Source organism: Ostrinia nubilalis, chromosome 17 (genome assembly GCF_963855985.1).
Source record: "Ostrinia nubilalis chromosome 17, ilOstNubi1.1, whole genome shotgun sequence".
NCBI classification, from domain to species: Eukaryota; Metazoa; Arthropoda; class Insecta; order Lepidoptera; family Crambidae; genus Ostrinia; species Ostrinia nubilalis.
In genome coordinates, this window is record NC_087104.1 from 13,304,408 (window position 1) to 13,319,749 (window position 15,342).

General features: G+C 39.4%; 1 protein-coding gene across 1 annotated transcript; it reads right to left on the reverse strand.

Moving 5' to 3' along the window:
• Positions 1 to 8,341: 8,341 nt before the first annotated feature.
• LOC135080280 (uncharacterized) lies at positions 8,342 to 15,300 on the reverse strand. Its single transcript, XM_063974966.1, has 4 exons — positions 15,115 to 15,300; positions 14,040 to 14,176; positions 10,775 to 10,879; positions 8,342 to 10,175 (listed from the first exon to the last, which is right to left on the reverse strand). The coding sequence occupies exons 1-4, from the start codon at positions 15,298 to 15,300 to the stop codon at positions 9,794 to 9,796; spliced, it is 810 nt and encodes a 269-aa protein (XP_063831036.1). The 3' UTR covers positions 8,342 to 9,793.
• Positions 15,301 to 15,342: the final 42 nt, after the last annotated feature.

Below are 15,342 nucleotides of genomic sequence, written 5' to 3' on the forward strand. Positions count from 1 at the left end.
GAGCTCGCTCCAGCTGGATGAAGAAGGTTTTACCAGCACTGCCCCACACAGCAATACAGTATTGTATGATTGATTGACACAGGGAGATATATACTGTTTTAAGAATGTCTGGCGGGGAGCAGTCTCTGAGTCTTTTCATAACAAAGATTAGTTTCCTTACCCGGCCCGAGAGTATCGATATATGCATTTTGTATGTTAAGTTTTCGTCCAGTGTAACTCCAAGATACTTCATTGTAGAGGTGCGATCAATGTTGCCACAAGAACAGTTTGAGTTTTGTCCCAATGAACAGCTATGCACTCGGAGGGTCAAAGAGGCAGGTAGGCTAGCCAGAATGGTTTTTGAGAAGGCCAAATATTTGGTTTTTGTGACATTCATTGTAAGTAAGTTATTATTGAAAGCTTTTGCTACCTCGGAGAGACCCTCCTCAGCAATAGCGTAAACGCTCTTCCAGTCGTCGCTGTGAAACAAGATAGCTGTGTCATCTGCATAGGCTATGAGGTTAGCGTTTTTCAATTGCAGTTTAAGTATGTCGTTCAGGTAAAGATTGAAGAGAATAGGCCCAAGGACGCTACCCTGAGGAACTCCAAAGTCGATGGGACGCTCCGAACTTAACTGACCACCAATTTTTACACGTTGCCTGCGGTTTGTTAGGTAACTCTTCAACCAGTTGTGCGAGACTCCTCGTACCCCGACAGATTCCAGCTTTTTTAAGAGCAGGCCTACTGACACAGTGTCAAATGCCTTAGCAAGGTCGATGAACACCGCTAGGCAACACCTGCCACTATCAACGTGGGCAGATACTAAATTTGTGAGAAGCGTCACCGCGTCCTCAGTCGATTTGTGCTTTCTGAAACCGAACTGACTATCGGAAATGATGTTGTTTGTTTCCAGGAATGGTACTAAGCGATTACTAACTATCTTTTCAAGAACCTTAGAAAGAGTGCTTAGGAGGGCTATTGGACGATAATTATCTGGTGCTTTTTTCGAACCACATTTAAAAATGGGTGATATGGCGGCGATTTTCCAATTATTTGGAAATATACCAGACTCAAGACTCAGATTAAAGATGTGAGTAAAGGGAATAATAATAGAAGGCAGGGACTTTTTCAAGAAGGGAACGGTCAGATTGTCCAGACCCGGTGAACTATCCTGATTGAGTTTTTGTATAATTCTGATTATTTCGTCCGGATCAGTCGGAGATAGGTACAGAGAGTGAGCAATAGAGGTGCGAGATCTATAAGAGTTTATTAAGGATTCCTCAGTCTCCCGTGTCTATTGATGTGCCGTTCCCGAGAACGCTCTTTCAACTGAGAATATTCTCGGGAGCGTTCCCGGGAGCGTTCTCCTAAGTGAGAAAGGTTGAGAATCATGTTTATCAAATAGAAATAAACAAACTTTCTTAAGTAAAATAGTATTAAATGAAGTCAACAGATAAGTGTATATTAAACAATACATTCTATTTGCAGTGAAAGGCTATATTCTCAGTGTTCCCGAGAATATTCTCGGGAACTGTCTCGGCAATATTCTTAGCAACTGCACCTTTATTTTATTTTATTTTTTTCGTCGTGAAATGTCGTTTTAATGATATGTAAGATGGCAGAAATTTCTTTTTACACGTAATTAAATAATGTAACTGTCCATTTTTCGTTTTTAACACGCTCTTATTAGGTCGTCGTGTACGTAACTAACATGTAATGGAATCTTAGAATCTGAATTACACGCACTTCTAAGTCTTGTATCATCATGAAACTTGGCAATTATATGTAGATTAGAAATGACAATACAATATTGTGGTACCAGCTGGTCTGATGATGGGACTGGAAGGTGGCCAAAAGAACTCCTAAACGAAACGGCGGAAACTCATCGAGTTTGGATTCGTTGGATTTGTCTTTTCGAGCACTTTAATGCTAGATGATGTCCAGGGTCCTGATGATTTTTAGCTTTTTAGTGCTGTTAGTAATTAAAAGCGTGTTTTTAGTTTTTTAAACTATTCTTATTTGACATTAAGGGCATATTTCACAATCGCTTAGTAAGGGCCTGTTTCGCCACTTCTGGATAAGTTGTGGATAGCCTGTCTGACGGATCATTTGACACATTTTTATAGAAGCTAGCTAGATTGATCCGACACTTAAGCCCGAAACTGCGTTAAGCGGGCCCCGGCGCGGTTTCATACGAAAGTCCCCCGCGCGGGTGCCCGCGACGGAGCACTTTGTATGAAACCGCGCCGGGGCCCGCTTAACGCAGTTTCTGCCTTTAGAAGAATGGTAATACTCCTCTTCAAAAAAGGTGACAAAACCTTGTTGAAGAATTATAGACCCATTTCGCTTCTGAGCCATGTCTACAAGCTGTTCGATTCACGTCACGCTAGCAGGCTCGACGACTTTCAGCCCGGTTTCCGAAAAGGCTTTAGTACCATATACCATAATAATATACGCAACGGCAGATTATACGGAAGATCAAGGAGTATAATCAGCCACTTTGCGTTTGTGAACTATGAGAAAGCCTTCGATTCGTTTGAAACATGGGCAGTGCTTCAGTCTCTTCAACTGTGCCAAATTGACTATTGATACATTAGTGTTGAAAGGCTTGTACAAACACGCCACAGTGACAGTCCGTTTTAAGATCAGGACCCGAAACCTATCCAGTTGCAGCGAGGGGTGAGACAGGGAGACGTCATCACCACCGCCCTGGAAGATGTTTTCAAGCTTCTGGGCTGGAGCAGATTCAGCATAAATATCAACGGCGAGTACATCACCCAGACAGCAGACGATATCGTAGTCATGGCTGAGATCGTGGAAGATCTAGGCACAATGCTCGATGGCCTCAATAGTCTCTCAACAAGTGGGTCTCAAAATGAACATGGACAAGATTTAAAAATCATGTATAAAGACCGTGTTGCACCCACTCCTCTAAATGTTTGAGACTCTACACTCGAGGTTGTTAACAATAATGTATACCTGGGACAAACAGTCCAGTTAGGTAGGTCCAACTTCGATAAAAAGGTCAATCATCGAATCCAGCTCGGCTGGGCAGCCTTTGGAGAGCTTTACGATATTTTCACGCGGTTTCTCCGTCGCGTCGCCACTCCGCTTTAAATCCACTTTGAATCCGCTTTGAATCCGCTTGCAATCCGCCAGGGTGGCAAGGGCCTTAAAACTCAAGAGGCACACTGATGTTCAAATACCGTAGCCGAGTCCTAAAGCCGCGGTACGCGTTCGCCACGAAAAGAGTGAGCAAGACAGCAATATCTCACTCACTCGTTTCATGCCTTGTTTATAACGACTAGTCTTAACGCCCAGTTAATAAAACATCGAAACATTACAAATAATGTCACATATAAACAACAAAATTAAAAATAAAACTAAATGTGTTCTGTCGAGAACACTGAGAATATTCCCGGGAGCGTTCTCGGTTCTCGAGAATATTCTCACTGGGAATATTGCCGGGAACGAGAACTTTCTCAGCGGCACATCTCTACCCGTGTCTGAGATAAGATGAGATTAGCTAATTTATTTCCAACTGATGAGAAGTAGTGGTTGCAGTGGTCTAATGAAGAGTTTGTATCACCATGTGATTTTAGCAACTCTTCTGCATCATTATTTCGGGGAGATGGTTGGCAAATGCTCTTAATAGACTTCCAAAGTTTCTTTGGGTTATCTTTGTTCTCAGCAATTAGTCGACCGTTATATTCAGCTTTTAACTTACGTAAAAGATTGGTGCAGAAGTTCCTATACCTAGTGTAAACTATTCGACGTGATATATCATCAGGGGAAGATTTGTGATCTTGGTGAAGTTTATCGCGGTGTCGCATGCACCTGATGAGGCCTGGCGTTATCCACGGCTTCAGATTTACAGTTTTCCGGCTTAAGCGAACCTCCTTTGTGTGTGTGTTTATACTATTGGTAATTATTTTGTAGAAACTTGAGAAAGAACTTTCTATGTTTGCGTCGTTGATGACCACAGACCAGTCCGTGCTACCCAGTTCAGAGGCAGCAGCATCAATATCTGTTTTTAACCGTCGTCGCTGCTTGCTTTTGTTTCTATGATTCGACAACGTTATGCCGGCTAGAACAGTATAGTGATCAGTGACAGAAGTCTCACAGACCATGCCAACCGACCTTGTACGGGATTTAATGAATATGTGGTCTAAACATATATATATCTTTAGTTATAGAGTTCGATATATCTTTAGTTAATAAAATAAGATCTTATTTCGTGATAAAACTTTAATAAACCAAAATAAAACAATACAGCACACAAAAAATATCACAATAAATTGCAGTGTCAAATAACAATTTGCATTGCCTTCGTCAGTTTACACTTAATACTATCTAACCCACACACACTCGGTCTGCACTCTCACTATTGGTCCGTACAAAATGTGTGAGTGATGCAAATTATTTTTATGATGTATCGTGAGTTATACGATTGATTCGATTTTGAAAATTGTGAGACTGACGCACTATGGATCGAAATTGAGATTTATGGACATAGCTATTTTTTTCACAGTTTCTATTTGAAAAAAATACCTATCGATAGGTTACGTTATTCTGATGAATAAATGCTTCACAAGTTTTTCTCTAAAACCAATAGTTTGGCTGGAAAAAAATATTTTCCATTTTCGTTGTATGGAATGAAACATGAAGTGGTCGATTTCTACTAAGCCTTGACAGATCTTGCTTTAAAACTACTTGAGCCTTGTTCTATGGCTTGTTGACTATAATCCTACACTATCAGCGCGCGCCCAAAGTTGCCCGTTCACAAGTTATGAGGTTCTGAAAAATTAAAAAAAAGTAAGTAAAAGTGATTTTTTTTCGGAATATCTTTAAAGATTTAACGAAAATATAAAGATTCTATACGTTAGTAATGCAAATTAACCTTAAATTACTGATAAAAACACATTTTAATAAAATTATTAGTAATAAAACAAGCGATTTTTTTCACAATTTCTGTTTAAAAAAAAAACCTATTGATAAGGTATGTTATTCTGATGAATAAATATCATTAAACGTTTTTCTCTAAAACCAATAGTTTGGCTGGAAAAAATATTTTCCTTTTTTGTTGTATGGAATGAAACATAAAGTGGTCGATTTCGACTAAGCCATTATATTTTTTTCCAGCCAAACTATTGGTTTTAGAGAAAAACTTGTGCAGCATTTATTCATCAAAATAACGTAACCTATCGATAGGTATTTTTTTCAAATAGAAATTGTGAAAAAAATAGCTATGTCCATAAATCTCAATTTCGATCCATAGTGTGACGGTCCAAAAATACTTATTTTTGAAACGTCAGTAAGTGACTGATTCCGGACCAAAAATGTGTGTGGGAATCGCTAAGGCCTACCGCTGCGTTATTTAACACTCCCGACGATTTGACAAAGTTCTTAATACATACATTGCACTTAAACACTCAAACAAACCATATTTTGAACCCTATAGTTTTGCGTTAAGGTTAAATTTTCTAGACCCATTTAAGGGTTTAATAATTTAAATATGCAAACACAGCGGTAGGTTGTGTTGTAGGTATGACTAACCCATGAAGCTACAGATAAAAATGGAGGCCACACTCTGAATACCTACTTGAAGCACAAACTATGTATCACTATCTCGCTCTCTGTGGGCAGACTCTCTCTTTCTAAATAAACAAAAAATATAAATTTGCTCAAATTCAATGAAACTCAATGTAAAATCTTTATTTCTTGACATAGGTATCATTAAAAATGATAAGTGTAAATACTGGTAAAACGTTTTAGGAAGAAATTACTGTAAAAAATGTGAAAAATGTTTACAATGATCCAATGTCGGAAATCACGAAATAAACACTTACGCGTGGAATCTTATGTCACTTCCAGGACACCACGTACTACCGCAACCACGCACTACAAAATTTTGCACCATTTCTTGTGATAAAACAATGATTATTTCCTGTAAACAATCTCAAACGAAATTAACTGCATAATAAACAAAATAGTAAACAACCGCCATGATGGGCCGGATTGGGCCGATGTTGCCACATGGTACCGATTCCCCAGGAATTGGGATTGTAATTCCCTGATTCGCCAACACATTAAGCCTAAATGGCCGACAATTTTGTGATTTTTAATTTAACTAGGTAATCTTAGTTTCAAATATTAATTATTTATTTGTTTAACTTCTGATTTGGTTAGTGAATTGGCTATTTCGAAGAATTTACAAGGAGATTTAAATAAGAAGATAGCAATACTACAGTTCACACTAAAAAGAGAGGTAGGGCCACAGAGAGCGAGATAGATATAAGTAGGTATTTGACTCAAGTTTTTGTTCCATTTTGTCCTCCATTTTTATCTTTAGCTTCATGGACTAACCTAACACCTACACCAAGGTGCAAAAAATGCTCATTTTTCGTGTAAAATCTACTTCGTGATGGCACAGCACAGTTACGTATAAGTGAAATGCACATTATAAACGAAACAATAATTTTGCCGAGATTCTTGAAGGCAGCACATCACTTAATTTTTATTGCAAAACGCACCTTAATACTACTAAATAAGATGCCAGTGTTTACTTTGATGTGCCGTCGTACGGCCTTTATATAATACTTTTTTTTATAATTGGATGATGTTTTGCAAAAGGGTTCTGAGTGACAAATTATGAGTTCAGAGAATCATAGGATTGCAAAATTGTTTTCTTTTTCTCTCAATTAAATAGGCAATGTTTTTATTACCAAAAAAACTGATAGTGCCTATATGCTTAACACCATCCATTTGTGTCAGTAAAATCCACCAAACCAATATGATTGGTCAGTATTATTTTGACCAAAAACTTTTACTAGGAGTCCGACCCATGACGGTTTCGTTACTTCGAAATATGTTTAGGTATATTATTTATTGGTTTGACTTATGTACTAAATACACAAGTGTTATTATGATATTAATTATGATTAATGTAAATAAAACTATACTCAACATCAAATAAACCGCACCTTCCGCGACGCGAATTTTAAAGATTTTCTTCTGACACAATCATGGTGCCCCAACAATATTGGTGTTATTTGAAAGCCCAATAAATAAACTTAAAGAAAAATACATTTATTTTTTTTATAAACACTTAACAGGTACCATAAATGTGACTTGAAAAAAGGCCTCACTTGGGGCTCACCTCTGGGATCAATTAGACCAATTTTTGTGGTTATAAAACCAAATAATGATCTTACGTGTCTTTTTTAACAGATGGATAGCGATTAATCCCAATTTAACAGTTTTATAGCCATAAAATTTGGCTCAAGTGTAACTACCTATTTTTTGAAGAAGTGACTCTAGATCCTTCTAAAAACACATTTTTGGGGTAAAAACCTTTCCTTCAGTGAAATTAAGTTTAGAACTAGGCTTTCAAATGGAACCAATGTTGGTGGGAAGTGGGGATGCATACGTTTGAGAAGTGCTTGTTGCAGGAGGTGCGATTTATTTGATGCCGAGTGTATATAAATGCTTGACTAAAATTGACTTCAAATGCATTGATTGCTCGTATTATGGTGAGGTATATTTTAATGTTAGTCGTGATTGTGATGTATAATAAGCAAAGCATCGAAAAGGCTATTTTATTCTACAACAACAAATTGTCTTCCCTATACAGGGTGTTACGTAAATGGGTATAATTATGAGCCGACACTTACCCATGTTAAATGCATATAAATGGTATGGTGAAGTCAGAAATTCGATATCATTTTAATTTTTAAATGTTCATACAAAATAAAATTTATAAAATCAGATTTGTACGAAAATTAAAATAATTAAAATTATGATATCAATTTTCTGACTTGACCATACCATTTATATGCATATGTTAACATGGGCTAGTGTCGGCTCATATACCCATTTACCTAACACCCTGTATAGGTCCAAAGAGATGGTACATTTCCGTTGGTGTCAAGGCCACAAAAAGTCACACTTATTTTCCGTTTGTTTTGAAAAAAATATTTTATATCTTAAATTTTTTTCCAGATCTTTTGCATCAGAAAATAAATTAAAACGTAAATTTGTCATTAAATTTGTTGATTGAAATCCGGTTACAAATCCAGTCTCGCGACAATTCCAAAATCAACAAAATATTTTTCTTAAATTAGTCGCAGAACCCAAAGTACTTATAAAATAAATATTTACACCAAAAGCATTTCTTTCACTTACAATAATAGTTATTTAAACATAATGACTCGCGCACGTAACACACACGTACACACATCACACCACAAACGTGTTTAAATCTATAAAAGTTGTCCTTAAACTTATTTGTTTTTAATGGACCTAGATTATCTAGAAACTAAATATTTATTTTTAAGAATTCATAAGTTGTTCTTTTCTTTTATTGTTAGCATACCAACCGATATTTATAGAATTAATCAGCTTTTTATCGAATGAGCAGAAATAATTAATTGCTATACATAAAATTAAAGAAATTGCCGGGCTTAGCTGCTTAAAAGTTGATTTCAAAAGCTTCTTATAAATGCATTTATTTTTTAACTAAATCTATTATTTATTTATTTGAATAAACCTACCTACTTAATTGATTATTGCAGTTGCCTTCACTCTTTCTACAATTCTAAAGGCTCAGATAAGTAACTGCAAATAGTTTAAAAAAGCTGTTATCTCACCTTCCTAAACCTTCGTAGGTATAAAAGCTACAATACTTTTAATCCTAACTTATCAAACATATAAAAATGCAGTAGTTCCTTTATCAGTACCTGCGAACGAAATACTGCGACTGTTTTGGACTAGTTGATATTAGAATTCTAGGCATTGTCAAAAGAACTACATAAATTCGAAAACAAAGGATCATTAGCGTGTTCCTTGCCTCAGTATGAATGACTTGACGCGATAGAAAAAGCAAGATGGCCTTGAAATAAACCCTAATTTAGTTGTAATAAAGATGGTAATGTAAAAAATATATATTTAAACAATAGTACAGAAGATGCATTGGAATACCGGCAGGAAACGGGACACTAATGACCGCAATAGGCTATTTGACTGGTTTCTGAAAAACACTTGAAAGTTTGCAAAATAAATAATCACGGTCTAGCCAAAATGTTAAATTACAATATCGTACTGGCATGTAAAGTAAAAATAAATAACAAACTTCAGAAACGTGAGTCGAGCAGCAGTCGATAACTGGTGATTATGGTGCCTAACGCATTATTTTAGATTTCACAAACCAAAAAAATCATAGTATATTTACTGATTTTTGGGATCTATTTTGATCGTTCGCTTTGAGAACGGATATCCAGAGTAGATATCAATAGTATAGGTCTAGCGCTAAGCTCATTCAATGCCTGAAGCATGAGAGCGACACGAGGGTGTGACATTGACATATTGTGACGTGACAAAGAATATAATTCAGAAGGAGATCTCGTTGACGTTTGACGTTACAAAAACACCCTTCCGTGCCGCTCCTATACCTCATGCACTTACTCGAGTTAAACGACCTATAGTCTGGTCTGTGAGCACGTAGAATTTTGTCCAATGACCCCTCCTTATCGCTCGCGCGTAATTATATAACTGTCGCGACTGTGCGACGGGCGCCCGCAGTGAGAGTGCGAGCGCGACAGCAACATCATTACGCGCGAGCGATAAGGATGGGTAGCTTGGGGTCATTGGACAAAATTCTACGTGCTCACAGACCGGGTTTATAAATCATTATCTTAAAATGTCAAATAGCCTATTCACAGGAACCAAGTTGCAACTCGCAGCCGACGCGGCGTCGATAAGATTTTGCATAAAATACAAAGGAATCCTAATGACCTCACTTCGGCCTCGCGCGGCATCAGATGATCTCCCAGTCGCTTTCTATGGGCTCCTCCGGGGACATGGCTGCTTGCGGGCCCTTCAGCCCGTTCGTCTTCTCCAATTTCAACTCTATGTCGCCCAAGTTCCAGTTGTTGGGCAACTGCACGACTTTCGGCACTAAGTCTATGGGCCTAGAGTCCTGAATCTGTTTGGGCGCTGGTTTTTCTTTAGGGGGGTCTATATAGGGAGTGTCTATCATCTGGAACTTTTTGTACGTCGGCTGGGGAGGAGGCTCCGGCTTCTCGTGATCGGTCTTCGGGGTGCTGATGCTAAGGGATTCCAGGTTGAGCAGCTTGGCCAACATTTTTTCTTTCTCTTCTATTTGCTTTTCGAGAAGATCGTCGTTTTGTGGCACCTCCCTGCGGAGAAATCGAACATGATCATTCGCGGCGGTTTGAAATCTATGGCGGTATAAGCGATTATTAGGTACACTAATATTATAAAGAGGAAAACTTTTAAAAAAGGCGGAAAGCTAGTGTATAACATAAATCGTCTAATTCGCTGCAAGTTGATATGAATACAGCGTGGGACGTCCCACAACAGTCTATATGGTACACCTTGTGGGTACAAGGTGTACCGACGACATGATAAAGGTAGCAGGAAGGCGCTGGACGCAGGCCGCTACCAACCGGGTAACATGGAAAGCATTGGGGGAGGCCTAGGTTCAGCAGTTGACGTCCTATGGCTGAGATGATGATGATATGAATAATTTTAGAATCTTGTCTCGGGGTAAGTTAAACTGTCATTGGAATTTGGACCTGCATCGAAATTTATCAGAAGAACATAGGAGGAGGCGGTAGACGTAGTTTGGTCGCGGGAGGTGCCTGGATCCGGGCGGCGCAGGACCGGTCTTTGTGGAAAACCTTGGGGGAGGTCTTTGTCCAGCAGTGGACGTCTTTCGGATGAAACGAACAAACATACGAGGAGTTCGAAGGTTCGCCATATTACATGTACTCACCCGTAGACGCTGACGTTCATGAGGCAAGGACTGGTGTAGCTGACGGCGTCTGCGCGCCGCACCGGAGTCGCCATGCGAGGCGTGCTGCTGCCCGACCCGCCGTCCCTTTGGGGAACAAACATATTCAGCACCAACAAAAACAAAACTAAAGCCATGTTTTGATTCGTAAAAAGCCTGCTCCGTCTCTTCGATAAATCGAACGATCGGCTCGACGGTTAAGCGCTTATAGATGACCTAAACTGAACTGTTCCACCAAACTCATTAACAGGGGGGGGGCACCATCGTTCAACTATATAGTTTCCAACATGGCAAAAAATCGGAACCAGCGATCCGGTATTAACGGTGGCGCCCCGCTGTCAATGTCACGGATAGGACAGTTCAGTATATTAGGTCTATAGCGGAGAGAAGTAGATTGTAGAAATAATGAAATCAGATAAGTTATTCAAAACACTTCTGCGCTCCGCTCCGTTCTGCTCTACCTTGGTGGAAACCGGGCCTTTAAAAATTAATTAACTAAGATGGCGCCGTCTTGCCCTCCGAAAATAAGAATCTCTGCTCCAGAGTCTTTATACTAAAGTATACGAGGGCCGGCTGATAATTTCGCGGCCTAAGGTACTTAATGAAATAAAATAAATGGTTTCTATTTTTTATTTTGTAATATAATCTCCCTCAAAAGAAATACATTTCTTAAATCTCGCATACAATGCCTTTTACCCACCCAAAAAATTTTTTTTCAAAATGACGACCAACCGCAGCTTTAATTTCGTTGTCATCTGCATATCTCCGGCCCCGTAAGTCCTTTTTCAAATCGAAAAACAGGAAAATATCGCTAGGTAATAGGTCTTGGCTATATAGTGGGTGGTCAATCTCTGAGAACCCGGTGTCTTTCAGGGCTTGGCCTCGCAACACGTGCGGCGTGAACGGGCGCGTTGTCTTGCGGAAAGAGCAATCCGCGTGTCAGTTTCCCCCGTCATTTCTGTACAATAGCCTCGCGAACATAAAGAAATATTCTTCAGCTATCTGCCACGATTTAATTCTTTGGTCAGCCGGAACGATTTTTTCGACTTTTGAACGTTTCCTTCACTCAGTATCGTGACAGGGCGGGGGTCGTTTTCACAGGTCTCTCGTCCGTGTTGAAATAGTCGGGCCCATTTTTTAACCATAGTATATGAAGGTCCAGAATCCTGAAGAACCAATGACATCTCTTCAAAAATGTCTTTCGGTCTATTTTCCTTCTTTACGAGGAATTATGTTCGCGGCGCGCGGTGTCGAAATTCCGCAAATCTCCAGATTCGGCGGACATGGTGATGTCATTTGTTCGATAGAAATTGAACTATCAGTGCAAACTTAATTAGTGATTGCTTTTTATAATACTACTGAGTGTCGCAACTAGTGATATGAGTAACAAGCTAATTACTCATCGCTAAGTACCTTAGGCCGCGAAATTTTCAGCCGCCCCTCGTATTAGTAGTAAAACATTGGAAGGAATCCCCTCTGCACCACTTCTTACCATTATAAATTAGGATGGCACAGACACAGGCATTTAGACCTAGTAGCTTAATGCTATGCTCCACACTTTGCATCTCAAAAGTATTAAGGGGGCGTCCATTAATTACGTGAGACAATTTTGACAATTTTTCAACCCCCTTGGTGAGATTTGGTGAGATTTTTCTAGACCCCCTCCCCCTCCCCAGAATCTCAAGTGAGATTTGTTAAAATACATATTTACAATGTAAATGGGTAATATCTATGCTTCGATTATGATTTAATTAAAAAAAAGAATAATTTATTTTATCATTATTATCTTAAAATACAGGGTGTTACTTTGCATTCTTGCCATATTTACAGAGGTTACTATATTACTGATACTGAACACAAATCCGTAAAAAAATAATGCCCGAAATTTTTTTTTTAATCTTGAGTATTTTATTTTATCGACAATCTGTTCACACACACATCACTAATTATCGTAACGCATGCACATCACTTGTTGGCGATGGCGATGAAGACTTTTTTACTTTTTATTGTATTTTTAAATATCTATTGCAATCTATTGTCTTTAAAATGTCTTTTTGACACTTGTAAAAAACTGAGAAATCCATCAATCACAAATCACGTTACAAATAATACAAAAATGTCTGAAGTGTATTCAAACAACGAATAATTTAATCAAAATGGTGCTTGGAGTGTCTGCAAGACGTCTTAGACGAAATGCTTGATGACGTACCACGTACCCTTAGCGTTACACCAAATGCTCTACTACCAGCAGGATGGTGCTCCCCCACAATAAGGCTCAATAAGGACGTCAAGTGCGCGAATAATACGTTTGGTGAACAGTGGATTGGACGAGTGGTCCAGTAGCTTGGCCACCACGATCCTCGGACCTGACACCAATGGATTTTTGGAGTGACTTGAAACGACTGGTATGCGCAGAAGAGATAAACAGTGTAAACGCGTTACATGAAAGGATTGTTTTAGAGGAAACTGTGAGACAAAACGTTTATGTGTTGCGAAAACTAAAGCGAAAAACCTACGCTTCGCCGTGCTAGACTGTGCCTTCATCAGAACGGAGGACACTTTGAACACTTGCTTTGCAGTACGTAAACTTTGTAAGTAGGAACTTATAAATAAATAATTAATTGTGAATAAGGTGATTTCATTTCATACTTAATTTATTAATTTGTAAAAATAGGGTACAATGTTAAAATCAATTAAAACCCTAATAATTATTACGTATTTTTGACGGTCCTAAGCCAGTAAAGTAGAAAGGAAAATCTGAAATCAACTGAAGAGTATTTTAAAATAATTATTATGACTGGATAAAAAGGCTGGTACCCAGAGCCATAAAACAACAGATTATTAAGAACTAGGCCACGCCCACTAGGTTTATTCCACTTGCACCTGTAGAACGTGCGAGACAAAATGGGTTTATTCCAATTTGTACTGAAAAACCAAATTTACTAAAATCTTGGTGTACTTTCTTTATGGGAGTCTCTTGTTTATCTTAAATAATAGGTATTGTTCCCTACTTTTATCTCTGTGAATATGGCAAGAATGCAAAGTAACACGGTGTATATTGATATTTTTAAATTTCAAATAACCCAGTTTTCTCGCAATTTGAATCTTTTTCTTGCTGAAAAAAATTACGTGATATTTGTCGAGACTCCCATACGTGAGATTTAGTGAGGTTTTTCATGACCCCCCTAAACGTCTCACGTAATTAATTGACGCCCCCTAACAACTAAGGAAATACACTAAATTGTACCTTCTCCTGCTTCTCCGGCTGCTGTGTATGAGTTCCTCGTCGCACTTCTTCTCCATGATGCTGTTGTACAGTTTAAGCTTCCGCTGCAGCTCTTCGGATTTCGCGCGGCGAATCTCTTCGGCGTCGCTGGACACATCCTGGAAATAGAATTCATTTATAAGAATATAAATAGAATTCATATCCATGCACGGCCGATGGGGAAGCAAGGTTCTGGAGGGGAGGCCACGTATCCAAAAGCGTAGTAAAGGACGTCCACCCGCAAGGTGGACCGACGAACTCATATAGGTAGCAGGAAAGCGCTGGATGCAGGCCGCTACCAAGCGGCCATTGTGGAAATCATTGGGGAAGGCTTATGTTCAGCAGTGGACGTCCTATGGCTGAAATGATGATGATGATGATCCATACAAGACACATGACATGTTTGAACAAGGACATAGAACCCACAGCAGAGTCAACAGCACTCCACTGACACGTTGCCCTATGACCCAGTTGCGCCTTGCCCATGCTCGAACTAATTGTCCCCCAGCAGTAGGTACAGTAGGTATGTTTCACGCAGCAGTTCGAAACACTTCAGCGTTAGCGTTGAGTCTAGACTAACCCTTCCAGAACATGGATAGAATCTGGGACGTGGCGAGTGGTGACAGCTCACGCTCATGGCTGATTCAAGAGCAGCCCAACATTCCGAAGAATCGTTGCTCTATACCACAACGTGTGCCTACATTATACCTTGAAGTCATTGATGATTGATGACTCCAGAACATTATTCAACATGTCTCCAGGTAAATGCTTGATGGGCAGCAGCTCGAAGTACTCTTCAGCACTTGAGACAGCAGTCTCCTGTTAGCTCGAGCACGCCAGCTTTGTAGGGCAGAGTCAGGAGCACCCAACATTCTACAGCATCGTTGCCCTATGACACAGTCTATATGGCTATTATACCTTGAACTCATTGATGGTACTTTCGAGCACATTCTAGAATACATCCCCCGGCAGATGTATGTTTGATGGCGACAGTTCAAAGACGTGTAGTGTAATGACTGCTCAGAACACCGTTGCCCTAAACCTTCATACATCATACCTTGAACTCATTGATGATAGACTCCAGAACATTCTCCGATATATCCCCAGGTAAATGCTTGATGGGCGGCAGCTCGAAGCACTCTTCGGCACTCGCAACTGCCGTTTCGTTGTCGCGCGCGAATGGCTCCAACACTCCAGCGATGAGCGGCACGTCGAGCGCCGTCAAGAGCATAGCAACCAGCATTCTGCAGCATCTTTGCCCTATGACACAGTCTATATGGCATAG

Excerpts from the sequence above, each read along its gene's own strand:
- LOC135080280 (XM_063974966.1), bottom strand. The coding sequence starts at position 15,300 with ATGCTGGTTGCTATGCTCTTGACGGCGCTCGACGTGCCGCTCATCGCT. Across the intron at positions 14,177-15,114 it reads CTATCATCAATGAGTTCAAG|GATGTGTCCAGCGACGCCGA; the intron begins GTATGATGTATG and ends TTCTATTTCCAG. Across the intron at positions 10,880-14,039 it reads AGCCGGAGAAGCAGGAGAAG|GGACGGCGGGTCGGGCAGCA; the intron begins GTACAATTTAGT and ends TGTTCCCCAAAG.